We start from the raw sequence: 27,570 nt of genomic DNA on the forward strand, positions 1-27,570 counted from the left end.
CCCTTCGCCTCACTGCCACCGATGGGCGTGGCCAGATAGAAGGGGCGTGGTCTATAATTGTAGCCCCGCCCCTCTCTCTTGAAGCCACGCCCCTCCCCGGTTCCCCCGCCGGTACCGGGGCCGGACCGGGGGCGCGTTCTCCCTCCCGAGGTCCCACCCGCCAGCCCCGCCCCACCCCGCCCCGCCCGCCGCGGGGTCCCGCCGCTCCGGTGCCGCCCGGGCCTCGCCGCTCCCTCCCCTCTCCGCCGCTCCGGTGCCACCGGCGCTTCCCGGCTGCCGGCGGCCGGAGCGTGCGCAACAGGCGGGAGCCGGCGGAGCTTCGTGAGCGCTCGGTGAGCCAGCGGCCGCCCGCCCGGGGCCGGGCATGTGCGGCGGGGCGACGGGCAGGGCGCCCGGGCAAGGGCGTTTGAAGGAAACGTGAGACGAGGCGGCGGCGGCGGCGGCGGCGGCGGAGGGATGGAGACGGCACCGAGGCGAAGCCCCGAGCCGCGGGAGAAGCCGCCGCTGCTGGACGGGGAGGCAGCGGGGGCGCCCGCGGGGGCGTCGGGCGCGGCCTCACCGGCGGCGGCGGAGCAGATCGTGGCGGAGGGCGAGGCGGCGGCGGCGGCGGCGGCGGGCACGTTCGTGCAACGGCAGCTCGGGGCGATGCTGCAGCCCGCCGTGAACAAGTTCTCGCTGCGCATGTTCGGCAGCCACCGGGCCGTGGAGATCGAGCGGCAACGGGTGAAGTCGGCGGGAGCCTGGATTATCCATCCCTACAGCGACTTCAGGTGGGAACGGGACCCCGCGACCCCCGCCACCGGTACCGAGGCACCGACCCCCATCCCGGCGCCGGTCACCGGTTCCACCGCCCGGTGCGGTGCCCGCTGTCCGTGGTGCTGAGCTCGGCCCCGCCGCCCGACACCGTAGGGGCAACAAGTGCCGGTAACCGGGGCTCAGCACCGGCCCGGGGAGGCGGCTGCCGGCCGGCGGAGCTCGGGGCGCGCTGCCCCGGCCCCTTCCCGTCGGGGATTATCCCGCCCGCACCGACGGCTCTGTCCTCCCCCGGTACCCGCGGGCTCTCGGTGCTCCCGGTGCCCGCGGGCAGCGCAGCTCCGCCGGTCTCCGTTGACCCAGCCCCGGGCGTGCGGAGGCGGCGGGAAAGGGTTGTTGGGTTTGCCTGTCCTTAGAGCTTCCCCCCGCCCTTCTCGATGCTGTTTTTAATTTGATCAGGAGCCTTCATCCCGCTGGGACGGGAGCAGGGCTGGTCACCCAGCGAGGAGCCGGGCCCGGCTCTCGGTGTCACCGGGATCACAGCGGGAGCTCGGGGATGGATGATGTGGGAGGAACTGGGTGTCACGGGGATGTTGAGTCATATAGGGTGGGCTTTCTCCACGGGGAACGAAGCTGCCAGGCAGTCATCTCCCGCAGCAAGCTGTGACATGGATGATGTCCCCAGCCTGGGAAGCACCTCAGAATGGAGCCAGCACCCTGTGTGGGTCCCCAGCACCTGTAGCCATCTCTCCTCACCCCTGGGTCCCTCACCACCCCAACCCTGAGAGCCCTTTTCGCTGGGAATCCCAAAGTTTGGAAGCTTGAGCTTGGCAGGAGCAGCTCCTGCAAGCAGCACCGTGAAGGGAGCTGGCAGGTAGACAGCCAGGGGGATTACTCCGGTGTTTATCACATTAGGGAGATACAGAAAGGCCATGGAGATCAGGGCCCTGAGTGCTCAGTCTGACACGTAATGAAGGACAAGGCCTGTCCTAAAGAGCTTAAGCCTAAATCTGAAGTGAGAGCTCCAGGCAGGCTTGGGCAGCTACAGGGACAGGCAGTTCCCTGCTCAGCTCCTCAGGGCACAGCATGGAGGTGCAGGAGGCAATTCCTCACCTGGGTCAGGCCCCTTCTGCCTCAGCTGCATTTCCTCCCCTGGCCCAGCAAATCCTGGCCACTGGCAGGAAGGTGTTAACTCAGGAGAGGCTCCTGACCCTGGGGTGGTTTCTAGACCTGGTGTCACTCCGACCTTGGGGTGGCTCCTTGAGGACCCTGCCCTGCCTCAGGCTGTGATGCTCTCTCTGAAGAAGCCTCTCATGGCAGCACGACATTGCTTCCCTTCCCTTCCCTTCCCTTCCCTTCCCTTCCCTTCCCTTCCCTTCCCTTCCCTTCCCTTCCCTTCCCTTCCCTTCCCTTCCCTTCCCTTCCCTTCCCTTCCCTTCCCTTCCCTTCCCTTCCCTTCCCTTCCCTTCCCTTCCCTTCCCTTCCCTTCCCTTCCCTTCCCTTCCCTTCCCTTCCCTTCCCTTCCCTTCCCTTCCCTTCCCTTCCCTTCCCTTCCCTTCCCCCATCTCCAGAGACCCCAATATCCGTGTCCCACCATGGGTGTGGGGCAGGAGATCCCCACAGGCTTCTGCCACCTCTAAAAGCAGATTTGGATTCACTGGGCACTAAGAGTGAAATGAAATCACTGAAAATTTCAGTGATTTGCCCTGAAATCACCCTTGGGAGATGTGAGCCTACACCCACAGCCAGGGCGGGACAACCAGGGGATGCCTGGGGACACCTAAAGCTGGGTGAAGGTTCTGCTGGGGGATCCCAGGAGTCACAAGCCTGGAGGAGAAAGTCGTGCTGTGTCTGTGTGAAGAATGAGAACATCCCGGTGGCATTTGCATTTGAACAGGGCTGCTGGATGTCCACTCCCAGCAAAAGGAGGTGGATGAGGAGCTCCTTCATCCTGCCCTGTGCATGCCCACAGGGTTGGACCTTCCCCTGGTACCAGCATTGTCTATCCTTGCTTGGCTGGCTCACCACAACATCCTCCCTGATCCTTCTGTGCTGCCCCAGGAGCTCAGTTTGCATAACCAGCAAAGCTTATCCCAAATCCTGCTAAGCCAACTCGGGTGGTGCCAGGGAGACAGCAGATGACAAGGAACCTCGAGGGAGCAAAGCCCACATCCTCTCTGAGTTCTCCATGGGGCATGTGGCAGCTTTGGGGTGGGGGCATAGGTTGTGAAAGAGGATTTTTGGGGTTGTGTGTACACCATCAGTTCTGAAACAGGGTTTTTGGGGTTGTGTGTAAACCATCAGTTCTGAAACAGGGTTTTTTGGGGTTGTGTATACCCCATCAGTTCTGAAACAGGGTTTTTGGGGTTGTGAGTACACCATCAGTTCTGAAACAGGGTTTTTGGGGCTATGTGTAAACCATCAGTTCTGAAACAGGGTTTTTGGGGTTGTGAGTACACCATCGGCTCTGAAACAGGATTTTTGGGGTTGTGAGTACACCATCAGTTCTGAAACAGGGTTTTTGCAGTAGAAAGAGGGACAGCCAAGCTTCTACACCCCCCATTCCCACACAGGGTGACTTCTGCACCCCACTTCTGCTCACATCTGTCCCAGCCAAGCAGCAGGGTGTGGGTGTGTTTGTCTCCTCAGCCCCTGCCTCTCTGCACCCTGCCAGACCCTAATTTCATCCTGGGTTTATTGTCTAACTCTCTGTGTCCTGCCTGGCCCACTCTGGCCCCTGCAGGTTTTACTGGGACCTCATCATGCTGCTCCTGATGGTGGGGAATTTGATCATCCTGCCCGTGGGCATCACCTTCTTCAAGGATGAGAACACCCCTCCCTGGATCGTTTTCAACGTGCTTTCGGACACTTTCTTCTTGGCTGACCTGGTGCTGAACTTCCGGACAGGCATCGTGGTGGAGGACAACACGGAGATCATCCTCGACCCTCACACCATCAAAATGAAGTACTTGAAGAGCTGGTTCCTGGTGGACTTCATCTCCTCCATCCCTGTTGACTACATTTTCCTCATTGTTGACCTGGAGACCCAGGTGGATTCTGATGTCTACAAGACAGCCCGGGCCCTGCGCATCGTGCGCTTCACCAAAATCCTCAGCCTGCTGCGCCTGCTGCGCCTCTCGCGCCTCATCCGCTACATCCACCAGTGGGAGGAGGTGAGAACCCCTTGGGGGTCTCCTGCTCGGGGTCCCAGACCAGGCTGGGGCTCCCCAGCTGCAGGGTACAGCTGTCTGGAGGGCAGAGAAGAGTTTCTCTGCAGCTCCGTTCCTGTGTGCTCCTCAGATCTTCCACATGACGTATGACCTGGCCAGCGCCGTGGTGAGGATCTTCAACCTCATCGGGATGATGCTGCTGCTGTGCCACTGGGATGGCTGCCTCCAGTTCCTGGTGCCCATGCTGCAGGACTTCCCTGAGGACTGCTGGGTCTCCAAGAACCACATGGTGGTGAGTGCCCGGACTGGGGTGGTTCCAGCTGGGATTTGTTGTGGTGGGGAGAGGATTTGGTTTCCTGTCTCCCAGCCCAAGGTTGGAGCTGCTGGGAGATGTGCTGGTTAGCATTGTCTCTGTGGTCACAGCAGTGGGAATCTCTGCATCACCTTCCCATCTCAGCCCACCTTGCTGGAGTTAGGGAATCCTTCAGGGAGGGAATAGAACAGTGGGGCTCCTACCTCCTCCCCAGAGCATGGGCTCGTGCATGCTCAGGGCTTCACACACTCCAATTCCACTTTCTTGGAGGAGAACTCGTCCCTTTGACCTTCTTCTCACTGGGTGTCTGGACTCCCCAGCTTAGGGAGGTGGGATTGGGGGGTTGAGGTGCCCACCAAACCCTTCAGCACCGCCGTCCCTCGTCTGCAGAACGACTCGTGGGGCAAGCAGTACTCACACGCCCTGTTCAAGGCCATGAGCCACATGCTGTGCATCGGCTACGGGCAGCAGGCGCCCGAGGGCATGACCGACGTGTGGCTCACCATGCTCAGCATGATCGTGGGGGCCACCTGCTACGCCATGTTCATCGGCCACGCCACCGCCCTCATCCAGTCGTTGGACTCGTCCCGGCGCCAGTACCAGGAGAAGGTCAGTGGGGTGAGGGAGGGAGGGAGGGTACTGGGGAATGAGCTGGTCCAGCTCCAGAACCAGCTCGGCACAGCTGCCGTGCCCTGCTGATTCCAGAGGTTGGGATCTTTGTCCTTGCCAGTCGCCCTTGGGTTGTTGCCAGTCTCTGTGTTCTCGGACCTTCAATTGGTCACCCCAAGTGTCACTATCCAAACCTGACCTCTTCCTTCCGAAAAAATTCTTTTCCCATGTCAAACCATGACACAGATGAAGCTGAGGTTGCCTGTTGAGAGAGAGACCATATTTGGGTCCATATTGGGGTCATTTCTGCACAGTGTGGCCCCATCCTGCCCTCTGCCCTGGGTCCTCCTGCATCCTCAGCGCATGGGCGTCCTGTCCTTTGTCCCCTTGGGGTCAGGGTGCTGGAGCAGGGGTGTCTGTATCTACACCACTGAGGAGAAGGGACGCATGGTCCAGCCATGCAGGTGGTCCCAGCCCAGCCCTGTGTGACTCCCCTTGTCCCTACAGTACAAGCAAGTGGAGCAGTACATGTCATTCCACAAACTGCCCGGGGACACGCGCCAGCGGATCCACGAGTACTACGAGCACCGCTACCAGGGCAAGATGTTTGACGAGGAGAACATCCTGGGGGAGCTCAGTGAGCCGCTCAAAGAGGTGTGGGCAACACTCCTGTGCTGTGACCAGGAGGGCAGAGGCTGGTGCTGACATCTGTGATGTCCCCACTGACCTGCTCCTCACCCCACAGGAAATTATCAACTTCAACTGCCGCAACCTGGTGGCCAACATGCCCCTGTTTGCCAACGCTGACCCCAACTTTGTGACGGCCATGCTGACCAAGCTGCGCTTTGAGGTCTTCCAGCCTGGGGACTTTATCATCCGTGAGGGCACCGTGGGTAAAAAGATGTATTTCATCCAGCACGGCGTGGTCAGCATCCTCACCAAGGGCAACAAGGAGACAAAGCTGTCTGATGGCTCCTACTTTGGGGGTGAGGCTGGGCTGGGGGAGCTGCTGAATAGAGCAGGGGACAAAAGCTGTCCAGGAGCAGAAGCTTGGGCATCCCTAATGTTTCTGCCTGCCCTTTTCCTCTTGCCCAGTGCCAAAGTGTTGGCATCCATTTCACCCCAGTTCTGGCTGGCTGGGGCAGAGGGAGCATCCGCTGCTGGCCAGGGAGGAGTGGGGCTTGGAGCAGAACATCTGAGCCAGTTTGTAGGATACAGGCACAGCTCTGGGAGGGAAACAGGCCAGGCCATCACAGCAGCCACACCTGGGGGTGTCTCCGTGGCCTGGCCATGGCTGTGCAGGCTGCAGGGTCAGTCCCTGCCTCTGAGCCGTGCTTTGTGCGGGGTGGTGGGGTGCCAGGCAGCCCTGTTCCTGCTGGCAGGGCTGGGAGGGGGATGGATGGCTGTGTCACCCTGAGCCCAGCCCCGTGTCCCTGCAGAGATCTGCCTCCTGACGCGGGGCAGGCGCACGGCCAGCGTGAGAGCCGACACCTACTGCCGCCTCTACTCCCTGTCCGTGGATAACTTCAACGAGGTGCTGGAGGAGTACCCCATGATGCGCAGAGCCTTCGAGACGGTGGCCATGGACCGGCTGGACCGCATAGGTGAGGAGGAGTGACCCCCTGGGCTCAGCACAGCCACCCCTACGGCGCTCCCAGGGCCCACAGGCCCCCAGACCCACAGGTGGTGGAGTCACAGAGATGGGATGAGGTGATCACAGTGCCCAACCCCGTGGGTGCCCAGCAATGAGGGTGATGGGGAGCATGAGGAAGGAGCCTGTCCTTTCTCTCCCCACTAGCAAGATCCAGGCAGTGCCATAGGACAGGATTCCCTGGGAAATGTAACTGCACTGCACTGTGCTTGGCAGTGACCAGCTGCTTGTCCTCACCCTTCCTTGCCTGTGGACAAGCAGGACCCCAGCCCCTTTGGAGTCAGGACCCTCCTGTTTTGTCCCTGCTGCTTCCACTGTTCCAGTCTGGACCCTTCCCAGGGTCTCGCTTCCCCTGGAACGCTGGTGAGGTTTTATTGTCCCTTCCCCACTGCCACCCTGCTGTCCACACTGTCCCTAAGACCCCACACTCCCCCTGGTGATGCTCCTGCCTCCCCTGCAGGGAAGAAGAACTCCATCTTGCTCCGCAAGCGAGCCGAGCACAGCTCGGGACCCCTGAACAACGAGATCATCCAGCAGATCGTCAAGCACGACCAGGACGTTGCCCACAACATCCAGGACCTGCAGCAGATGGCGATGGGCCGGGAGCTGAGCGGCAAACCGGTGATTTGGGAGCCTCTGGTGCACGCCCCTCTTCAGACTGCCGCAGCCACCACCAACGTGGCCATCGCTCTGACCCACCAGCACAGCCTGCAGGCTCACATCTTCCTGCCGCCCTCCTCCATCTCCAGCCCGCTCTCTCCCGAAGCCACGCTGCTCACCAAGCCGGTGCGCCGCTCCCAGCCCAGCCTGGGGGGCTCCCGACCCTCCTCCATCAGCTCACCCTCCGGGGCACCCTCCCACCTGCAGACACCGGCTGCTGCTTCTCCTTCCTCCCCCATGGTCCAGCCCCAGGCGGCGATGGAGAGCGGAGCCCAGAGACCCATCCCCGGGGTGCAGCCCCTGCCTCGCTCAGCGCAGAGGGGGGAGATGCCCCCGGGGTCCAAACAACCCCCAGCCGCCCCCCAACCCCAACTCTCCCGGTCCCGCGGTGCTTCTCTCTCCACCTCTCTGCTGCAACAAGCGGCGGGCGCTGCGTCCCCCAGCTCCGAGCAGGCGATGCCACCGGGGAGAACGCTTCACTACAGCCTGTCCCGAGCCAGCGGCTCCCACATCTCCCTCCTGATGCAGCCCCAGCAGCTGGTGAAGCACAGGAGCATCCAGGGCTTGCCCGTGGGGCGGCTCACGCAGGATGTGCGGCTCCTATCTGCATCCCAACCTTCCCTTCCTAATAAAGTAGCCCAGCAAGGCGATGGGAGCTGTTTGAAGCAAGGCAGGAAATCTGCGGGGAATTTGGCCCGCAGGTCCTCACCCTCGGTAGCCGGACTCTTGGCCAAGCCGTGTGCGGGGGTGCCAGCCCAGCCCGCACACCCGCAGCAGACACCTTCAGGATCGCTGGCTCAGCCCACTCCCCAATCCCCGAGCTCCGCATCCCGGCAGGCGGCAGGTCCCTCCCGCAAGGGCTCCGTGGCCTTCAGCCCCGAAGTGGAAACAGCGAAGCCCAAACTCCCGTCCAATATGTGAGTCCTGGCGGTGCCCAGGCAGGCAGGAGGGAGCCGGGCATCCCGGCGGCAGGAGAAGCAGAGAACCAGCCCCGCCGTGCCGGAGGGAAAATGAGGTGAGAGGCATCAATCGGGGCTGTTTCAGGCACGGGGATGAGGATGGTGCCAGCCCCAGAGCTGGCACAGCTGGATGAGGAGGGGGCTCTGCTGTCTGCCCCAAGTGGGGGTCACCCTGCCCCTGCTCATCGCCATCTGTGAGTTCTGCCCTCCAGGTCAGAGCCCTTTGCCCAAATTCTGGCCTCTCTGGGGAGCTCAGCTCCCCACAGCTGCCCCTTGGGGGCTGTGCCCCCCAGGCTCTGTGTGCGTGTCCCACAGGCTGTCCTCGGGGCAGGGTGACACTGGCAGCTCCTCCAGCCTGTCCCCGATGCCCACCTCCATCCCCAGATTGCCCCTTTGCCTTTAGGGTGAGGAGGCAGAGGCACGGCCTGTGTCCTCTGCCCGGGCGGAGGGAGGAGGTGGAGCCCATGGCAGGCAGAGCATGAGGAGGGTCCAGGATCAGCACTCCCCCTTCCCAGAGTGCCAGGACCACCTGGGGGTCCTGGGCAGGGCTCCCCTGGTGTGGCCAGTGCCAAGGGGCAACGCTGGGGCAGAGGAGCAGCCCCCCAGTCCCTCTCCCCATCTTGTGGGACCGTTTTGCCTCAGAGGTGCTGAGTGCCAGTCAGGTTGGGATGTGCTGCTGGGCACGGCTCTGCCCCACACCCGGGCACTGCCCCTCCACGTGCCCCCACGGGGGCAGCCTGGGGGGATTCTGCAGCTCCAGGAGGATGCTCAGAGAGTCAGTCCAAAGGGACCCCTCTGTGGCCTCAGGAGGATGTCCAGAAGATCATTTGGGATGACCCTTCTGTGGCTCCAGGAGGATGCTCAGAGGGTCCCCTGCACTGCCTGTGGCTCCAGGAGGATGCTCAGGGGGTCTCCTGCAGGGACCCCACTGCCTATGGCTGCAGGAGGATGCTCAGGGGGTCCCCCTGCACTGCCTGTGGCTCCAGGAGGATGCTCAGGGGGTCTCCTGCAGGGACCCCACTGCCTGTGGCTGCAGGAGGATGCTGAAAGGGTCCCCCTGCACTGCCTGTGGCTCCAGGAGGATGCTCAGAGGGTCCCCTGCAGGGGACTGTGGCTGCAGGAGGATGCCCATCCCGGGCTCTGCTCCCCTGCCCTGTGCTGCACTCCCATTTCCAGGCCGCCCGGAGATGCCAGGCTGTCACAAAGAGATGCCAATCCCAGGCAGCGCCTGGGTGACGTGTGGGGCTGTGGGGTCACCCCCCCGTCCAACAGGAGCTCGGGGTCCCCACAGATACCCCACTCCCCCCCTCTAGAGACAGTAGTGTGCAATGTGTGTGCGAGTCGTGGCTCTGCCAAGCAGCCGAGCTCTGCTTCCAGCGTCGCTTTGGGCCAACCGTGTTCAGTCCCGGTTAGAGTAGTGTCCCCTGTGTCCCCACCACGCTGTGCCAGCTGCTCCCCACCCCCAGAGTCAGGAACCGTGGCTTGTCTTCGTGCTCTGGGGCTGAGGAACCCACCGAGGTGAGGCATTCCCTTCTCCACCCTCGCGTTTTGGGGTGTCAGGAGCAATGTGGGGCGCAGGGAACACCAGCCCACCGCAGGGGATGTCCTGCACTGCCTTTTTTCCCCCCTCCATTCATTTCATCCGCCCTCCCCTGCACAGCCCCGTGGAGCCGGAGCCCCCCGAGCTCCCGTTGCCACCACCGGGGCACCTCGTGGCCCGGTGCTCACCCCGGTGGAGGATGAAGGGGTTGGGGACACAAGTTTAGCCACCAAAGACCCTCTCCACTCTTACACTCACGGCAGTCGATGTACAGAGCTTGTAGTTTTCATATCGCAGAGAACTGAAGAGCGGTTTTTTTTTATTTTTTGGGGTCGTTGTACATAACGGATTTCAATAATAAAGAGAGATTCTGAGCTGGTCTGGGGGGAAACTCCTTCTGCACTTTATTTTTTGGTTGTTGTACGTAACGGATTTCAATAATAAAGAGAGATTCTGAGCTGGTTTGGGGGGAAACTCTTTCACATCCTCCTGAGGCCACAGAGGGGTCCCTTTGGACAGCTGGGGTGATGTCCCATCCCTGCTGTGACCCCGGGGATGGGACAGCACCCCAGCTCCAATTCTGGTTTTCTGCAGAGCCAGGACACCCTTGGGAGCCACTGAGGGGGCTGAGCAGGGTGGCACAGCGAGATCCCAAAGGCAGCAGGTCCCCTCCCAGCAGGGCAGATTAATGTGTAATCTTTGATTATTTTCCCCCTTCCATCTCCGTTCCCTTTATTGCCGGGGAGGGGGAGGGGAGGGTTTGATAGCGCCTGATTGCAGAGCAGAACTCGAGGCATTAAAGTGATTAAATGAAGGTCACAGAGCTCAAGGTGGGCTGGGGCACCCGAGCCAGGGCACTGCTGGCACAGCTCTGTGGGCACAGCCTGCACCACCCGCTGCCAGAGCTCACCTCTAGGTCAGGGGTGGTGGAAAAAATCTCTCCTCCAACCTGTGCTTTCAAAAAAACAAAAAAAAGATCAGAAATTTTCTGTTGTTTGGTCTCATGGTTGTTTATTGCAATTATCTAAAAGATTTTCTTCTCGGGCTGCTGTGGTTTGCTCACAGCTCAGGCAGAGGCACACACACACCCTGACATCCTCTCTGACTCCTGATTTCTTCTTCTCTCCCCACCCAGGGCTGCTGCTGTCTTTTATATTGTGCATTACGTGCACAATATAAATATTAAAATATTTATAGTCTTTCCCCAATGCCTATTACCTATATTAAATAGTGCCATTCTATCTTTTATATGGTACATTATGTGTTAAATGTTTATAGTTTTTCCCCAATGCCCATTACCTATATTAAATGGTGCCATTCTATCTTTTATATGGTACATTATGTGTTAAATGTTTATAGTTTTTCCCCAATGCCTATTACCTGTATTAAATGGTGCTTTTCTACTCTAAACCAATCTGTGAGTGCCAACATCATCAAGAACATGGAGGTGAGGAAGAAGAGAGAGGGAGGACAGGGCAGGCCCAAATCCCTGTTAAATCCATGTACAAAGCCAAAACCCCCCTGCACAGCACTCAAAAATTCTTCCCTTTACTTTGTGACAACTTCTACTATAATATCTAAATTTTGTGACTTCTTGTTCTTCCTGCAAGGTTGGTAACTCATTCCATGGCTCAAACCCAAAATTTTCCAGCTGCCTGCCAGGGTCTCAAATGCTTCTGAGCTGGACCCAGAACACCCAAAAATGTCTGAGGGACATTTTGAGTTCTGACAAGCTGCCACAGCCACTCCAGGAGGGCACAGCGGGGCTCGGACAGGGCACGGTGGCATGGAGGACACAGGTGCCGGTGGCCACCGAGCTGTGCCCTGCCCGGTGTCCCCTCCGTGTTCCCGGGGCAGCCCCTGTCCTGCTGCCCGCAGGAATTAGGCTCGGTGACACACCGAGAGCTCAGTGCTGATTAACGGTTTCTCTCTAATTTGATTATTTCAGATTACACCGTAGCCAGCATGATTAAGCTGGGAGCAAAAAAAAAAGAGATCATTTTTTGGGGAATGAATTCCAACATTCTTCCACCCAGTTTGTGTCTTGAGGCAGCGGGACCGGCTGGTGCCTGTCGGAATCTGTGGGTATTGGTGATTCTGAGATTGTAGAAAGTCTCTGTCTTTCTGCCCCGTTGCCAAAGCAGAAGCCATAATTGGTCTGTGCTGGTTTCAAGGTTGTTTATTCTGTTTATCTCTAACATGTTCTGCTGCCCTGCCGCAGCTCTGTCCTGCAGGGCAGCGTGTGGGGCTCTGCCCTCAGTGGGATGGTACAAACATTAAATACCACAAACTACCTGTGCTGGATTTACAATAACGTGCCAATATCTGTCACCTACGTTGGACAGTGTGTCCCCAGCCTGAACCAACAGAAAAATGCCAACACCACAGTGAAACATGGAGGGCATGAAGAAGGAGAAAAAGGACAAGGCACACCCAATTTCCTCCATCTTGTCCCCTTTGGACCCCTAATCTAGAATCCTAAAATTTTACTTTTGCACCCGTGCCACACTTAATTATTACTCTTATCAAACACTCAAAGCTTGTAATTCATCCTGTAAGATTGAAAACTCTTTTCCATGGACAGAGATCACAGCCAGTGTCTCTGGGGGCTCTGTCCAGGGGGGTTCCTGACCCCTGCCAGGGTCCCAGGGCAGCCAGAGGGAAGCCCTGGATTCCCACAGGTGCCCACAGCATCCCGGGATGCGGCGGAGCCCCGGTGCCCGCCCGGGGCGGAGGGCAAAGCCGCGGGGTACGGGGGCCCCGCAGAGCCCCCCGTCCATCCCCGGTTCCCTCTCCGTGCTGGAGCCGGTGGCTCTGCCCCGAGCCCCGCGTCCCGGTGGCGGCAGGAGGGGGATTAGAGAGCACCGCGGAGAGATGAATTAGCGCGGGTGAGCCGGGATTAGGGGATTTGGGGCGGGTGCCAACCGGAGGGCCCGGGGAACAGGCAGGAGCTGCGGGCACCGCGTGTGCCCCATAACTGCTCTGTGCCCTATACCCGCTCCACACCCCATAACTGCTCTATGCCCCATAACTGCTCTGCACCCTACACCCACTCTGTACCCCATAACTGTCCTGTGCCCCATAACTGCTCTGTGCCCTATACCCACTCCACACCCCATAACTGCTCTGTGCCCTATACCCGCTCCACACCCCATAACTGCTCCACACCCCATAACTGCTCCACACCCCATAACTGCTCTGCACCCTACACCCACTCTGTACCCCATAATTGCTCTGCACCCCATAACTGCTCTGCACCCTACACCCACTCTGTACCCTATAATTGCCCTGTGCCCCATAACTGCACTGTGCCCTATACCCGCTCCACACCCCATAACTGCTCTCTGCCCCATAACTGCTCTGCACCCCATAACTGCTCTGCACCCTACACCTACTCTGTACCCCATAACTGCTCTGTGCCCCATAATTGCTCTGTGCCCCACACCTGCTCTGCGCCCGATAACTGCTCTGTGCCCTATACCCGCTCCACACCCCATAACTGCTCTGCACCCCATAATTGCCCTGTGCCCCATAACTGCTCTGCACCCCATAACTACTCTGCACCCTACACCCACTCTGTACCCCATAACTGTTCTCTGCCCCATAACTGCTCTGCACCCCATAACTGTTCTGTGCCCCATAACTGCTCTGCACCCCAAAACTGCTCTGCACCCACACCTGCACAGCATATCGGCTGCACTGCACCCCACACCTACACTGCACCCCACACCTGTGTGCACCCCACACCTGTGCTGCACCCCACACCTACACTGCACCCCACAACTGTGTGCACCCCACACCTGTGTGCACCCCAAAGTCACGCGGTATACCACACCTGCATGGAGACCCACACCTGCACAGCGCCCCAAACCTCCCTACAACCCCGCACACCGCATGGTCCCCCACACCGGCACCCCACACCCCCATTTTTCCCGCAGTTCCAGCGCCCCCCATTCCCCGTCCCGGTGCCCGCGCCCCCCGTTCCCCGCCCCGTTACCGAACACGCCCCGCCCCAAGCCCCGCCCACCAGCCCCAAGCCACGCCCCCGCGCCAGGCCGGGCGCTCGCTCCATTCCCCGTCTCCACCAATCACCGCCCTCCATCCCGCCCCCGCCGCGCTTCTATTGGCTCAGCCGCCTTGGGCTCATCCTCGCACGATGAAACGGACCAATGAGCGCTGCTCCAACCGCGTGCCCGCTGGCCCACCCCCAGGCGCGGGGTATAGTGGGAGTTGTAGTCCACCAGCGGCCCTGGTAGCGGTCGCACCCGCGCGTCGGAACTACGCATCCCGGCGTGCCCCGCGCGGGGGGCGGGCCCGGAGGGGCCGTGAGGGACGCGGGCGGCAGCGGCGGGACCGTGAGGCGGCACCGGGGACTGGCACCATGAACGGGGCAGCGGCCGAGCGCGAAGAGTTCGCCGCCTTCTTCCCTCAGATCGTCCGCGACCTGACGGAGGACATGCTGGGCCACCCGGAGGTGGGGGACGCCGTGGCGCGGCTGAAGCAGGTGAGAACGGGAAGGCGGCGGCGGCGGCGGGCCCGGGGAACGGGGAACGGGGAAGGTCCGGGATGCTCAACCGGCTGCGCTCCCGTAGGTGCTGGAGTACAACGCGCCCGGCGGGAAGTGCAACCGGGGGCTGACGGTGGTGGCGGCGTTCCGGCGGCTGGCGGAGCGGCAGGAACCGGAGAGCCTCCGGTGCGCCCTGGCCGTGGGCTGGTGCATCGAGCTGGTGAGAACCGGGACCCCCGGGGGTTGGAGCTCGAAACGCCCCTCAAACATTTCTACAAGTTCCAAGCATTTGAAACCCTAACAAACAGCTGGAAACAGCTGTGATTTTGAGGTTGAACCATAGAATAATTTAGTAATTTTGCAGAAAGAACAAGAAGGCACAAAAGTTTAGATATTATAGTAGAAGGAATCACAAAGTAAAGAGAAAAAATTTTAGAACTGTACAAGGAAGTTTTAATACTTATACAGGGGGGTTTCTGTTTTATACATGAGTCAAAAGTTTTAAGACTGAAAAATTTTAACCAGTCCCGTCCTTCCTCTTTCTTCTTCCTTACCTCCATGTTTTTAATAATGTTAGCACTCGCAAATTAATTTAAAGTAAAAAAGCAACATTTAATATAAGTAGTAAGTATTAAAAAAAAAACAAACTATCAACATATAACACATAATATACCATATAAAAGATAACAATAGCCCAAAAGCAAGGAAAGAGAAAAAAAAAACAACAAACAAAAAATCTTTGCCTAAGCTGCTGAGCAAACCACAGCAACCCAAAAAGACAATCTTTTTAGGTAAGTTACAAATAAACAACCCTAAAACCATTTCTTTAAAAGCATAAATTAGAAAATAAAGTTTTTCCACCACAGTCTTCAACACCCGGGGGTTTTCTCAGTTTTTTAATCCGACCTCTGGCAGTTCCAAGCCTTTTTCCTGGTGGCTGACGACATCATGGACGCGTCGCTGACCCGCCGGGGGCAGCTCTGCTGGTATAAAAAGGTGAGAACACTCAGGAGGACCCTGCTCATGCCTTGTGGGGTGTCCCCTGTGGCTCAGGAGGATTTGGGACACCTCTTTCCTTCCCTGCTGCAGGAGGGGATAGGGCTGGATGCCATCAATGATGCTTTTCTGCTGGAGTCCTCGGTGTACCGGCTGCTGAGGAGGTACTGTGGGCAGCAGCCCTACTACCTGCACCTCCTGGAGCTCTTCCTGCAGGTGAGCCCGGCCCCCCAAGCCCCTTCCTGATTTTTTGGGGTCTGAGCCTTCACATTGGACCTTTTCTGATGTGGGTGTTGAATTCCTGGCCATCCTGCTGGACACACCCTGAGGAGCTGAAGAGGGGTTTGGGGTCGGGCTTTCCTGGAGGATTCTATGAATAAATCATGGAAATCACACCTTAAAGGTCATCTTGTTCCACTCCCCTGCCATAGGGACACCTTCCACTTGACCCAGCTTGCTCCAAGCCCTGTCCAACCTGGCCTTGGACACTTCCAGGGGCACCCAAAGCTTCTCTGGGCACCTGTGCCAGGGTCTGCCCACCCTCCCAGGCAGGAATTCCTTCCCAATACCAACATCATTGATCCAGCATAACCACCACCCTTTATCTTCTTATTCCCCCCATTCAAAACATCCTCCTCCCTCTTTTTTATAACCCTTTGAAGCACTGAAAATCTGCAACGAGGCCACAAATCCTTTCTTTCCTCTCCAGACAGGCTACCAGACCGAGCTGGGGCAGACCCTGGACCTCATCACTGCTCCAGTTTCCCAGGTGGACCTGAGCAGGTTCAGCGAGCAGCGGTACGGGGGGGCAGAGGCAGAGCCTGGGGTTGGTTTTTGGGGAGCAGCCTGGTCCCTTCCTGGCTCTGCTGAGCCTGGGGCTGGTTTTTGGGGAGCCCTTGTGTCCCTGAGGGTGGCAGAGGCAGAGCTTGGTTCCTTCCCAGCTCTGTTGAGCCTGGGGTTGGTTTTTGGTGAGCAGCTGAGCCTGGGGTTGATTTTTGGGGAGCAGCTGAGCCTGGGGCTGGTTTTTGGGGAGCAGCCTGGTCCCTTCCCAGCTCTGCTGAGCCTGGGGCTGGTTTTTGGGGTTTTTGGGGAGCCCTTGTGTCCCCGAGGGTGGCAGAGGCAGAGCTTGGTTCCTTCCCGGCTCTGCTGAGCCTGGGGCTGGTTTTTGGGGAGCAGCTGAGCCTGGGGCTGGTTTTGGGGGAGCAGCCTGGTCCCTTCCCAGCTCTGCTGAGCCTGGGGCTGTTTTTTGGGGAGCAGCTGAGCCTGGGGCTGGTTTTGGGGGAGCAGCCTGGTTCCTTCCCAGCTCTGCTGAGACTGGGGCTGGTTTTTGGGGAGCAGCTGAGCCTGGGGCTGGTTTTTGGGGTTTTGGGGAGCCCTTGTGTCCCCGAGGGTGGCAGAGGCAGAGCTTGGTCCCTTCCCAGCTCTGCTGAGCCTGGGGTTGTTTTTTGGGAAGCAGCTGAGCCTGGGACTGGTTTTTGGGGAGCAGCCTGGTCCCTTCCTGGCTCTGCTGAGCCTGGGGCTGGTTTTTGGGGAGCAGCTGAGCCTGGGGCTGGTTTTTGGGGAGCAGCCCGGTCCCTTCCTGGCTCTGCTGAGCCTGGGGCTAGTTTTGGGGAGCAGCTGAGCCTGGGGCTGTTTTTTGGGGAGCAGCTGAGCCTGGGGCTGTTTTTTGGGGAGCAGCTGAGCCTGGGGCTGTTTTTTGGGGAGCAGCCCGGTCCCTTCTCGCCTCTGCTGAGCCTGGGGCTGGTTTTTGGGGAGCAGCTGAGCCTGGGGCTGGTTTTTGGGGTTCTGGGGAGCCCTTGTGTCCCCGAGGGGGGCAGAGGTGGCCTCGGGGCTCAGCCTGCTCCCTCTGGCACAGGTACAAGGCCATTGTGAAGTACAAGACGGCGTTTTACTCCTTCTACCTGCCCGTGGCCGCAGCCATGTACATGGTGAGTCTGCTGGGAGCTGCTCGGGACAGCAGGTCCTGGAAGGCATGATCCCCAGGTCCTGGAAGGCTCGATCCCCAGGTCCTGGAAGGCCTTATCCCCAGGTCCTGGAAGCCTTAATCCCCAGGTCCTAGAAGCTTTAATCCCCAGGTCCAGGAAGGCTTCACCCCTAGGTCCTGGAAGCCTTAATCCCCAGGTCCTAGAAGCTTTAATCCCCAGGTCCAGGAAGGCTTTACTTCATCCCCAGGTCCTGGAAGCCTTGATCCCCAGGTCCTGGAAGCTTTAATCCCCAGGTCCTGGAAGGCTTTACTTCATCCCCAGGTCCTGGTAGGATAGGCTTTATCCCAGGTTCTGGAAGGTTTTGCTTTTTCCCAGGTCCTGGAAGGCTTTGCTTTATCCCAGGTCCTGGAAGGCTTTGCTTTTTCCCAGGTCCTGGCAGGCTTTGCTTTATCCCCAGGTCCTGGAAGGCTTCAACCCCAGGTCTTGGAAGGCTTTTTCCCTGGTCCTGGAAGACTTTACTTTATCCCCAGGTCCTGGAAGGCTTTGCTTTATCCCAGGTCCTGGAAGGCTTTGCTTTTTCCCAGGTCCTGGAAGGCTTTGCTTTATCCCCAGGTCCCAGAAGGCTTTATCCCTGGTCCTGGAAGACTTTACTTTATCCCCAGGTCCTGGAAGGCTTTATCCATAGTCCTGGAAGGTTTTTTTTAACCCTGTTATTTCCTCCCTCCCCTCAGGCAGGCATTGACAGTAAGGAGGAGCACGAGAACGCCAAAGCCATCCTGCTGGAGATGGGAGAGTTCTTCCAGATCCAGGTAGGAGCTGCCTCAGCGCCCCTTGTTGCTTGCCTGGCGCTGGCTGTGGCACTCAGGTGTTGTCATTGTCACCCAGGACGATTTCCTGGACTGCTACGGGGACCCAGCCCTGACGGGGAAGGTTGGCACCGACATCCAGGACAACAAGTGCAGCTGGCTGGTGGTGGAGTGTCTGCGCCGGGCCACGCCGGAGCAGAGGCAGATCCTGGAGGTAAAATCCTGGATCCCACACCTGGGAGAGGGGCTGGGGAGGCTGGATGTTCACCTGGATGTTCACCTGGATGTACACCTGGGTGTACACCTGAATGTACACCTGGATGTACACCTGGGTGTACACCTGGATGTACACCTGGATGTACACCTGGATGTTCACCTGGATGTTCACCTGGGTGTACACCTGGCTGTACACCTGGATGTACACCTGGATGTTTACCTGGGTGTTCACCTGGATGTACACCTGGGTGTACACCTGGATGTTCACCTGGATGTACACCTGGGTGTACACCTGGATGTTCACCTGGATGTACACCTGGGTGTTCACCTGGATGTACACTTGGATGTTCACCTGGGTGTACACCTGGATGTACACTTGGATGTTCACCTGGGTGTACACCTGGATGTTCACCTGGGTGTACACCTGGATGTACACCTGGATGTACCACCTGGGTGTACACCTGGAGTTCCAGGTGTTGTTACCTGGCTGGGAGGAGGGGGATGAGCACGGAGACCAAAGCTCAGCACTCACGGCAGCGTTTTCTCAGGAGAACTACGGCTCTAAGGAGCCCCAGAAGGTGGCCAAGGTGAAGGAGCTCTACAATGCCCTGGGAATGGAAGCGGTTTTCCGGGAATATGAGGAGAGCAGCTACCGGCGCCTGCAGGAGCTGATCGGGAAGCACGCCCAGCGCCTGCCCGCCGAAATCTTCCTGGACCTCGCCCAGAAGATCTACAAGCGGCAGAAGTGATGGAGGGGCCTGGCAGGGGGATTGCCTGGAGCAGCTCCCTGCCCTGGGAAGGGTCGGGGAGGGATGGAGAAGGTGCGATGGGATGGCCGAGGTGGGGTTCAGCCATCTCCCCCCAACCGTGAATATATGTGAATAAATATAAATTATTGTAGCTGCGGCGCTGCCTGCTGTTGTCTGGGCACACTCCCGTGTTTTCCGGGCTGGGGGGATGCCCGGAGCGCCGCCTCCACCGGCGGGGCGGGACCGGGCGGCTCCCGGTGGGCGGCGGCGGGGCCGCGGCTCCTCCTTCCCTCCCGCAGCCGCATTCGCCGCCGCAGCGCCGAGGTGAGCGGGGGACGGGGAGGAAGGGGATGGAGCCGGGAGGGGGATGAAGAGGGCCGCGCCCAGGAGGGCCTCTCCTGCTGCCTGGCTGCCGGTTCTCGCCCTGGGCCCGGGGGATGCTCGGGGCCGGGGGATGCTCGGGACCGGGGGATGCTCGGAGCCCGGGGGATGCTCGGGAGCCCGGGGGATGCTCGGAGGCGGGGGATGCTCGGGACCGGGGATGCTCGAGGGACCGGGGGATGCTCGGGACCGGGGGATGCTCGGTACCGGGGGATGCTCTGCGCTTACGGATGCTCGGAGCCGCCCTCCCGCAGTCTCCGCTGCCCGTTCCCTGCCCAGAGCCTCCAGCAGGTACCCGGGGCCGGGGCTCCCCATCCCCCCCGGTAAGACCAGGCCCGGTGGCGCGGTGGCGGCTCCGCAGCGGCTCCCAGGACCGGGAGATTCCAGCCAAGCCTCGGTCCCTGAGCACCCGTGGTGCCACCGCCCCCAGCCAGGGCAACATCCTCCCCCGCCCCCGCGTCTCGACGAAGCTCCAAGGGCGTTTTCTCCTTGGCGGCATCCCCGAGATGCTCCGGAGGGAATCCAGCCCCGGAGCAGCTGGTTTCAGTCCCTGCCCGGCCGCAGAGCCCCAAACCGGGCAGGAAACTGTGGGGCATCCCCTCCCTCAGGGCACATCCCCATCTCTAACCCCCAGCCCCATTGCTGCGAGGTCACTGCCATCCCTCTTCCCCCGCCTGTGCCTCTCTCCAGGTGTGTTCTTCCTCGGCCAGGAGGGTGTTTGGTGCTTGCAGGGAGCTGGATGGTGTGACGAGAGGAGCTGCTGGCCTTTCCTGGCAGCCCTGGCACTTCCAGCGAGGAGACAGCACCATGCTGGCTCCAAAGAAAGGCCTCCTGTGCAACCTCAACCACATCCACCTGCAGCACATCTCCCTGGGGCTGCACCTCTCCCGGCACCCCGAGCTCCAGGATGCTTCCACGGCTGGGGGAGAGCAGACGGGCTGCACCCAGTGCCCGGAGAACCGTGAGCCGGTGGATGCCAATTCCAACAATCCCTCGGTGAAATGCCGCTGCTGTGAGTCCCACGCTCCGGAGCTCCAGATCCAAGAGGATTTCCCCTGCCTGCACAGCGGAGACGAGGAGGAGGCAGCTTCCCCTTGTGATCCCCCTTGTGATCTGGCTTCTTCCTCCTCCTCCTCCTCCTCCTCCTCTGTCAGTAGCTGCTCGGATTTCAGCTTGGATGACTCCCCAGTCTCGGTGTACTGCAAGGAGTTCTCCAGAGCAGAATCCCAATCTCCTGACAAGCAGCTGAACGTCATTCCCACAGAAAACGCCTGGGATGGAGAGTCTCTGGCTGATGGAGAGAGTCTGCCCGACCAGGACAGGACGTGCCACGGGAGAGATGCCAACCACAACTCCCCGGTGTCCCTCAGAGCCACCACCGTGGCCACCAGCAAGAGCCCAGACAGCCTCTGCAGCAACAACTCACTCGACTCCCACTGCGACGAGCTCTCTCCCAGCACAGCAGCACAGGAGACCACCGACACCTGCCCTGACCTAGACCCCAACTGCAACCCCCTCCCCGAGCCCGATGCCGCTCCTCCAGCACCTCCACCTGTGCCGGAACGGCGGGATCCCGAAATCCCGAGCAGCGCTCCGGAACCGCGGCCCCGGCCCGGTGGTCTCCCCCCACCGGTGCCCCCTCGTCCCCGGCGGCGGCTGCAGGTCCTCAACGCTCACAGAGCGGAGCATCCACCCGGTGAGCTCTGCCGAGACGTGGGCACCAAGACCATCACCTCCTTCCACGAGCTGGCCCAGAGGAGGAAGAGGAACGTGGTTGGAGCGCTCACCCAGGCCAGGGTTGACCGCAGTGACTGGCTGATCGTCTTCTCGCCTGACACGGAGCTGCCCCCCACCAGCGAGCTCCTCTCCGGTACCGTGGGCCAGGAGCCAGCCCACCCTCCACCCCAGCCACAGCCCCAGCAGGACGGGCCGGTGGGGCCTCCCAGCTCCAGGCAGCGAGAGGTGACGACCTTCAAGGAGCTGCGGTCCCGCAGTGCCACCAGGCAGCCCAAGGGGCAGCGGGCAGAACCGGGTCAGCACCCCCCTGTGCCCCCCGGGACGGGCGCGGGCTGCGGGCCCCCCATGCCCCCGGTGCTGGCACCCAGCGACAGCCACCAGCTGAGGAGGAGAGCCCGGCCGAGCCTGCAGCCCATCGCGGAGGGGCAGCCGAGGGATGTGGAAAACGGGGTGCAGCCCCCGGGGGAAAAGGGGCCGAGCACAGCCCCGCTCCGGAGGTTTGGGGGTCCCACCGGGGACCCCGCGGTGCAACGGGCGGCTCAGCGAGGAGGCGAAACCCGCACGGGGGGTGAGTTTGGGTCCCTCCGGGGTTCTGCCGGGGGGTTGCGGGGTCAGGTGAGCGCTGACAGCGATGCCGGGGCGCTCCGTGCCGGGCACGGTGAGAACCGGGGGTTCCGCCGCATCGCCCGGCGGGACGTGGCGGGGCTGTCCCGGTCCCGCTCCGCCCCGCGCTTCCTCCGCCGCCCGGCCCGGCCCCGCCGCCCTTCGCCCCGCGGCTCCATGAACCGGAGCGAGCCGGGCCCCGTTCCTCCGCCGGTCCCGGGCAGCGCCGCAGCCGCCGCCCCGCCTGACCCCGCTGCTCCGCTCTCTCCAGCCAGGCCCGAGCCGCTCGCCACCGGAGCCGCCACCGGAGCCGCCACCGGAGCCGCCACCGGAGCCGCCCCCGGAGCCGCCCGGCCCGGCGGGGGAAGAGCGGAAGGGCCCCGTGGCGAGCAAACGAAAGGTTGGGGCAATTCTCCACCGGGAGAACGGGAGGGGAGGAGGGGGCAGCGGGACCGCAGGGTGCCCCGTTCAGGGGAGTCACCTCGGGAGGTGCCAGGGGCTTGTCCCGGGCTGGGACAAGGACAGAGAAGGGCGAGGAGGGATGGTGCGGGCAGGGATGGGCAGTGCTGCCTTCACCGGGCCCGCCCCGGTGATCCGGGAGAACCGGAGAACGCGGCCGCCACCCCAAACCCACCGAGGGTGCCCCGACCCGCGGTTCTGGCACAGCCCCGTGGGTCCGCCGGTGGTGCCCGGGGTTGCTCGGTCTCTCCTGGGTGCTGACCCTTCTCTCCTCCTCCTCTCCCGCTGTCCCCAGCGCTGCTGGTGGCCGTCAGCTCCGCTGTGGACAAGGTCATCGCCCACTTCAGCACCGCACGGAACCTGGTGCAGAAGGTGAGAGCTGGGCTGGGTGGATTTTGGGATTCCCTCATTGCTCCCAGCGGAATTAGGATCTGGTGCTGTCTTTTCCTTCCCTCCCCTGTCCTTGTGTCTCCCTCAGGCCCAGCTGGGGGACAGCCGGCTCAACCCCGACGTGGGTTACCTGCTGCTGCAGACCCTCTGTCCTGCTCTCTACGCCTTGGTGGAGGATGGGCTGAAACCATTCCAGAAGGATGTTATCACCGGCCAGAGGAAAAATTCCCCTTGGAGTGTGGTGGAAGCCTCTGTGAAAACAGGTGAGGGTGAGGCTGGGGGCATCTCCAGGGAGTGTTGCTGTGCCCTGGGCAGTGGCTGTCTGTGCTCTGTGCCCCACAGGCCCCAGTGCCCGCTCCCTGCACTCCCTGTGCTGCCATGTGGCCGGGCTGGCCCCCCTCAGCAGCACCAGGCAGAAGTTCCACGCCTTCATCCTCGGCCTTCTGAAGTGAGTGGTGTTGGCCCTGCCGGCCCCACTGCCACGGCAGCTTGGAACTGTCTAATGTTGGCTCTAATTTGGGTTTTCTTTGTCTCGTTTAGCATTAAACAGCTGGAGCTGTGGATATCTCACCTGCAGAAGAGCCCAGGTAAGGACACGGTGACCAGCAGCTCTGTCCCTGGGCTGATAATCCCACTCTGGGGCTGGAGTTCCCATAGTGGATCAGGGCATGGTTTTCCACGGTGCCTCTTCAGCACAGAGGTGCTCTGAGTGACGTGGGCAGCCTGGCTGGCCCTCAGCGGGGCTGTGACAAGGACAGGGGGACATTCTGCTCCAGCCTCACCTGTCCCTGTCCCCTCAGGTGTGATCTCCGTGCTTTACTCCCCCACGGCCTTCTTCTCCTTGAGCCAAGGCCCTCTTCCCCACCTTGCTGACGAACTTCTGCTGCTCATCCAACCCCTCTCGGTGCTGACTTTCCACCTGGACTTGCTCTTTGAGCACCACCACCTCTCCGTGGACGTCCGGCCCTTGTCCCGCCGGGTGGAGTCCTCGTTGTCCCCTGGTGCTTCTGGGGACAACCTGGAGGATGAAACCCCCCCAGATGCTCTGGGCAGGGTGGGGGGCACAGGGAGCAGCACAAAGCTCCGCTCCCCAGCATCCATGGGTGGGCTGGTCCCAACCCCACCCGTGGGTGCTGCCCTGCAGCAAACCTTCCAGCACGTGCTGCGCTGGGGCGACCGGCTCAGCCGCACCTTGCTGGGCTCTGACACCCCCTCCCCGGAGAGTCACGGGCCTCAGGAGGGTGCTGAGGGTGCTGAGGGTGCTGAGGGTGGTCTCAGTGGCTGGTGGGGCCAGCTGAGCCAGAGCTCCAGGATTTACACTGCTCCTAGCAAGGAAAAGTCCTCCTCGGTGTGGTGGACAAAGCTGCGGGCGCCTGATCCCAACCCAAGCCAGGCTGGGCAATCCCAAATTTCCACCACTGAGCCCAGAGGCACGGAGCTGCAGCTCCTTCAGACCAAAGCTGTCCCTGAACACCCAAAGCCCAGCAGCAGCACTGACACCTCAGGGACCTCTTCCCCTGAAGATCTCTTCTTGCCCACTGGAACCCGGGTGTCCACCAAGCTGGATGGTCCCACCGCTGGAAAGAACCTCCTGGTTGCTTCTCCAGAGCCTCCTGCCAACCAGGCAGCACCTTCTGGCCCGGAGATGGGTGATCCTCCTGGTCCTGCCAAGGGCAGCTGGCTGGGCTGGCTCTTTGGGGCCACCACCTCCTCGTCCAGGAGCTTCTCCACCAGCCCTGACACCGTCGTGGCCAGGTCCAGGTAAGAGCCAGTTTGGGGAGGTACAGGGGGAAGGGTTTGTGTGTGCTGAGGGAGGGATTCTGTGTGCTCAGGGGTGTTTCTGTATGCTCAGGTGTGTTTCTGTATGCTCAGGTGTGCTGAGGGAGGGATTCTGTATGCTCAGGTGTGTTTCTGTGCGCTCAGGTGTGCTGAGGGAGGGTTTTTGTGAGCTCAGGTGTGCTGAGGGAGGGTTTCTGTGCTCTCAGAGGTGCTGAGGGAGAGATTCTATATGCTCAGGTGGGTTTCTGTGCTCTCAGGTGTGCTGAGGGAGGGATTCTGTGCTCAGGTGTGCTGAGGGAGGGATTCTGTGTGCTCAGGTGGGCTGAGGGAGGGATTCTGTGTGCTCAGGTGTGCTGAGGGAGGGTTTCTGTGCTCTCAGGTGGGCTGAGGGAGGGATTCTGTGCGCTCAGGTGTGCTGAGGGAGGGATTCTGTGCACTCAGGTGTGTTTCTGTGCTCTCAGGTGTGCTGAGGGAGGGTTTCTATGCCCAGCTCACCACAGTGGTGGCCTCTTGGGGATCTTGTAGGGTCCGTGCCCGTGGGATTAGGGCACCTCCCAAGTGCTGCTGCCATCGCCTTGTTCAGCCCTGCCTCACAGGGAGCCTCAGTGCTGCTTGGTGGCTCCTTGGCAGCTCTGAGATCACCAGAACAACCTGAGATAAGCACCTTGAGGAGCTGCCAGGTGAGCTCGTGGCTCCCTTTGCTCTGTGGCAGGAGACCGTCCCGCTGGCTGAACCCCACCCCGCAGGTCCTGGCAGGGGTGATGAAGGCTCTGGCACCCGACAGGAGCCCACAGCAGCCGGGCCAGGCTGTGCCCACCTTGCCCCCGGCCCGCAGGTGAGGCAGGGCACCGGGGGTGCAGGGGGTGACATTTGGGGTGCAGGGGGTGACACTGAGGGTGCAGGGGGTGACATTGTGGGTGCACGGGGTGACATTGGTGGTGCAGGGGGTGACATTGGGAGTGCAGGGGGTGACACTGGGGGTACGGGGGGTCACACTGGGGGTGCAGGGGGTGACATTGGCGATGCAGGGGTGACACTGGTGGTGCAGGGGGTGACATTTGGGGTTCAGGGGGTGACATTTGGGGTGCAGGGGGTCACATTGGCAATGCAGGGGTGACACTGGTGATGCAGGGGTGACACTGGTGGTGCAGGGGGTCACATTGGTGGTGCAGGGGGTGACATTTGGGGTGCAGGGGGTCACACTGGGGGTGCAGGGGGTGACATTGGGGTGCAGGGGTGACATTGGGGGTGCAGGGGGTGACATTGGTGATGTAGGGGTGACACTGGGGGTGCAGGGGGGGACATTTGGGGTGCAGGGGGTGACACTGGTGGCGCAGGGGGTGACACTGGGGGTGCAGGGGGTGACATTTGGGGTTCAGGGGGTGACATTGGGGGTGCAGGGGGTGACATTGGGGGTGCAGGGGGTGACATTTGGGGTGCAGGGGGTGACACTGGGGGTGCAGGGGGTGACATTTGGGGTGCAGGGGGTGACATTGGGGGTGCAGGGGGTGACACTGAGGGTGCAGGGGGTGACATTGTGGGTGCACGGGGTGACATTTGGGGTGCAGGGGGTGGCATTGGGGGTGCAGGGTGTGACACTGGGGGTACAGAGGGTGACATTGGCAATGCAGGGGGTGACATTTGGGGTACAGGGGATGACACTGGTGATGCAGGGGGTGACATTGGCGATGTAGGGGTGACATTGGGGGTGCACGGGGTGACACTGGGGGTGCAGGGGGTGACATTGGTGGTGCAGGGGGTGACATTGGGAGTGCAGGGGGTGACACTGGGGGTACGGGGGGTCACACTGGGGGTGCAGGGGGTGACATTGGCGATGCAGGGGTGACACTGGTGGTGCAGGGGGTGACATTTGGGGTTCAGGGGGTGACATTTGGGGTGCAGGGGGTCACATTGGCAATGCAGGGGTGACACTGGTGATGCAGGGGTGACACTGGTGGTGCAGGGGGTCACATTGGTGGTGCAGGGGGTGACATTTGGGGTGCAGGGGGTCACACTGGGGGTGCAGGGGGTGACATTGGGGTGCAGGGGTGACATTGGGGGTGCAGGGGGTGACATTGGTGATGTAGGGGTGACACTGGGGGTGCAGGGGGGGACATTTGGGGTGCAGGGGGTCACATTGGTGGTGCAGGGGGTGACATTGTCGATGCAGGGGTGACATTGGGGGTGCAGGGGGTGACATTGGGGGTGCAGGGGGTGACACTGGGGGTACGGGGGGTCACACTGGCGGTGCAGGGGTGACATTGTCGATGCAGGGGGTCACACTGGGGGTGCAGGGGGTGACACTGGGGGTGCAGGGGTGACACTGGGGGTGCAGGGGGTGACATTGGGGATACAGGGGGTGACATTAGGAGTGCAGGGGGTGACATTTGGGGTGCAGGGGGTGACATTTGGTGTTCAAGGGGTGACATTTGTGCTGCAGGGCAGTTCGGGCGCTGTGTGACCACACGGGCACCGCCGACGGGCACCTGAGCTTCCAAAAAGGAGACATCCTGGAGCTGCTCTCCACTGTGGATGAAGACTGGATCCGCTGCTGCCATGGGAACAGCAGCGGCCTCGTTCCTGTGGGTTACACATCCCTGATTTTGTGAAGGAGGAGGAAGGAACCCGAGGAAGCAGCTGAGCTCACCAGAGCCGGTGCCAACTCCGGGAGGAGACGTCCCCTGCCACGGCTGTGCCACCTCCAGGGCTGGCAGCTCCCAGGGGACCCTGCCTTGTGCCTGTCACTGCTGCATGGCATCACCGTCTGCCACCGTGTCCCACCCTCTGCCACCCTCGGGGCTCCTCTGCTGCTGCCCACCCCTGTGCCAGGGCCGGGCTGGCTCCTTTCCCTGCCCCGTGTCACCTCCGTGCCCACTCGTGTCCTGCCACCGCTGCCACCTCCCCGTGCCCTGCCCTGCCCCGGGGGCCCGGGCCGGGCTGTAAATAGTTGTAACCACGGGAAAAAAGCTGGAAAATAAAGGTTGTGATTCACCTGAGCGCTGGGGCTGGTGGTGGCCGCAGGGACGGGGTGGGATGAGGATGCTCCAGGAGGAGCAGCCAGGGTTGGGATGGGTTGGATTTCAGCATCCTGGCTTCCAGCAGAAGATGCTCAAGCTCCTCCACAGCTCTGCAGCCTCCCAGATCCTGGAAAATCCCTGGAGAAGCTCCTGAGGAGCAGCCCAGATCGCTGGTTTAATTATTTATGTAACTTCAACTAATCATTTCATAGCCCAGAGGATGCCAGTAGGGGTTAAACCACTCCAAGTTCTTCATATTTTTGTCATTGCTGTGATTTCATCCCAGGATTTGCTGTGAAATAAAGGTGTGGCCATAGCGGGCCCAGGGGCAGTTTTGGGTCTCTGTTTCA

At 60.9% G+C, this 27,570-nt stretch overlaps 3 protein-coding genes across 5 annotated transcripts; all 3 read left to right on the top strand.

Moving 5' to 3' along the window:
- Positions 1-131: 131 nt before the first annotated feature.
- HCN3 (hyperpolarization activated cyclic nucleotide gated potassium channel 3) lies at positions 132-10,648 on the top strand. 2 transcript variants are annotated; one of them, XM_030291484.4, is made up of 8 exons: positions 132-770; positions 3,497-3,926; positions 4,054-4,215; positions 4,627-4,845; positions 5,353-5,499; positions 5,591-5,831; positions 6,285-6,449; positions 6,957-10,648. In XM_030291484.4, the coding sequence occupies exons 1-8, from the start codon at positions 457-459 to the stop codon at positions 8,075-8,077; spliced, it is 2,799 nt and encodes a 932-aa protein (XP_030147344.4). In that variant the 5' UTR covers positions 132-456; the 3' UTR covers positions 8,078-10,648. The 2 variants fall into 2 exon arrangements, with proteins under 2 accessions (XP_030147344.4, XP_072774750.1); XM_072918649.1 differs by having other exon boundaries at positions 636-770; positions 3,661-3,926.
- Positions 10,649-13,943: 3,295 nt separating this feature from the next.
- On the top strand, positions 13,944-19,005 carry FDPS (farnesyl diphosphate synthase). The gene is made up of 9 exons (XM_030291561.4): positions 13,944-14,159; positions 14,248-14,382; positions 15,078-15,158; positions 15,252-15,374; positions 15,868-15,956; positions 17,014-17,086; positions 17,815-17,892; positions 17,969-18,103; positions 18,654-19,005. The coding sequence occupies exons 1-9, from the start codon at positions 14,037-14,039 to the stop codon at positions 18,852-18,854; spliced, it is 1,038 nt and encodes a 345-aa protein (XP_030147421.4). The 5' UTR covers positions 13,944-14,036; the 3' UTR covers positions 18,855-19,005.
- A 62-nt stretch (positions 19,006-19,067) lies between these two features.
- RUSC1 (RUN and SH3 domain containing 1) lies at positions 19,068-27,199 on the top strand. Of its 2 annotated transcripts, none has more exons than XM_030291475.4 (10): positions 19,068-19,178; positions 19,926-21,540; positions 21,847-21,975; positions 22,330-22,406; positions 22,513-22,687; positions 22,740-22,872; positions 22,965-23,011; positions 23,225-24,185; positions 24,916-25,038; positions 26,644-27,199. In XM_030291475.4, exons 2-10 carry the CDS (start codon positions 20,043-20,045, stop codon positions 26,810-26,812), a joined length of 3,312 nt encoding a protein of 1,103 aa, XP_030147335.4. In that variant the 5' UTR covers positions 19,068-19,178; positions 19,926-20,042; the 3' UTR covers positions 26,813-27,199. The 2 variants fall into 2 exon arrangements, with proteins under 2 accessions (XP_030147335.4, XP_030147337.4); XM_030291477.4 differs by having other exon boundaries at positions 19,087-19,178; positions 22,767-22,872.
- The last annotated feature ends 371 nt before the right edge of the window (positions 27,200-27,570 follow it).

This window comes from Taeniopygia guttata, chromosome 25 (genome assembly GCF_048771995.1).
Source record: "Taeniopygia guttata chromosome 25, bTaeGut7.mat, whole genome shotgun sequence".
NCBI lineage: Eukaryota > Metazoa > Chordata > Aves > Passeriformes > Estrildidae > Taeniopygia > Taeniopygia guttata.

Bases quoted from the DNA above. Each gene is read 5' to 3' on its own strand.
- HCN3 (XM_030291484.4), top strand. From the start codon at position 457: ATGGAGACGGCACCGAGGCGAAGCCCCGAGCCGCGGGAGAAGCCGCCG. The intron at 4,846-5,352 runs GTCAGTGGGGTG...TTGTCCCTACAG, and splicing joins GGCGCCAGTACCAGGAGAAG to TACAAGCAAGTGGAGCAGTA. The intron at 5,500-5,590 runs GTGTGGGCAACA...CTCACCCCACAG, and splicing joins TCAGTGAGCCGCTCAAAGAG to GAAATTATCAACTTCAACTG.
- RUSC1 (XM_030291475.4), top strand. From the start codon at position 20,043: ATGCTGGCTCCAAAGAAAGGCCTCCTGTGCAACCTCAACCACATCCAC. The intron at 21,541-21,846 runs GTGAGTTTGGGT...CGCTCTCTCCAG, and splicing joins AGGCGAAACCCGCACGGGGG to CCAGGCCCGAGCCGCTCGCC. The intron at 24,186-24,915 runs GTAAGAGCCAGT...GCTCTGTGGCAG, and splicing joins ACCGTCGTGGCCAGGTCCAG to GAGACCGTCCCGCTGGCTGA.
- FDPS (XM_030291561.4), top strand. From the start codon at position 14,037: ATGAACGGGGCAGCGGCCGAGCGCGAAGAGTTCGCCGCCTTCTTCCCT. The intron at 17,893-17,968 runs GTAGGAGCTGCC...ATTGTCACCCAG, and splicing joins GAGAGTTCTTCCAGATCCAG to GACGATTTCCTGGACTGCTA. The intron at 18,104-18,653 runs GTAAAATCCTGG...GCGTTTTCTCAG, and splicing joins AGCAGAGGCAGATCCTGGAG to GAGAACTACGGCTCTAAGGA.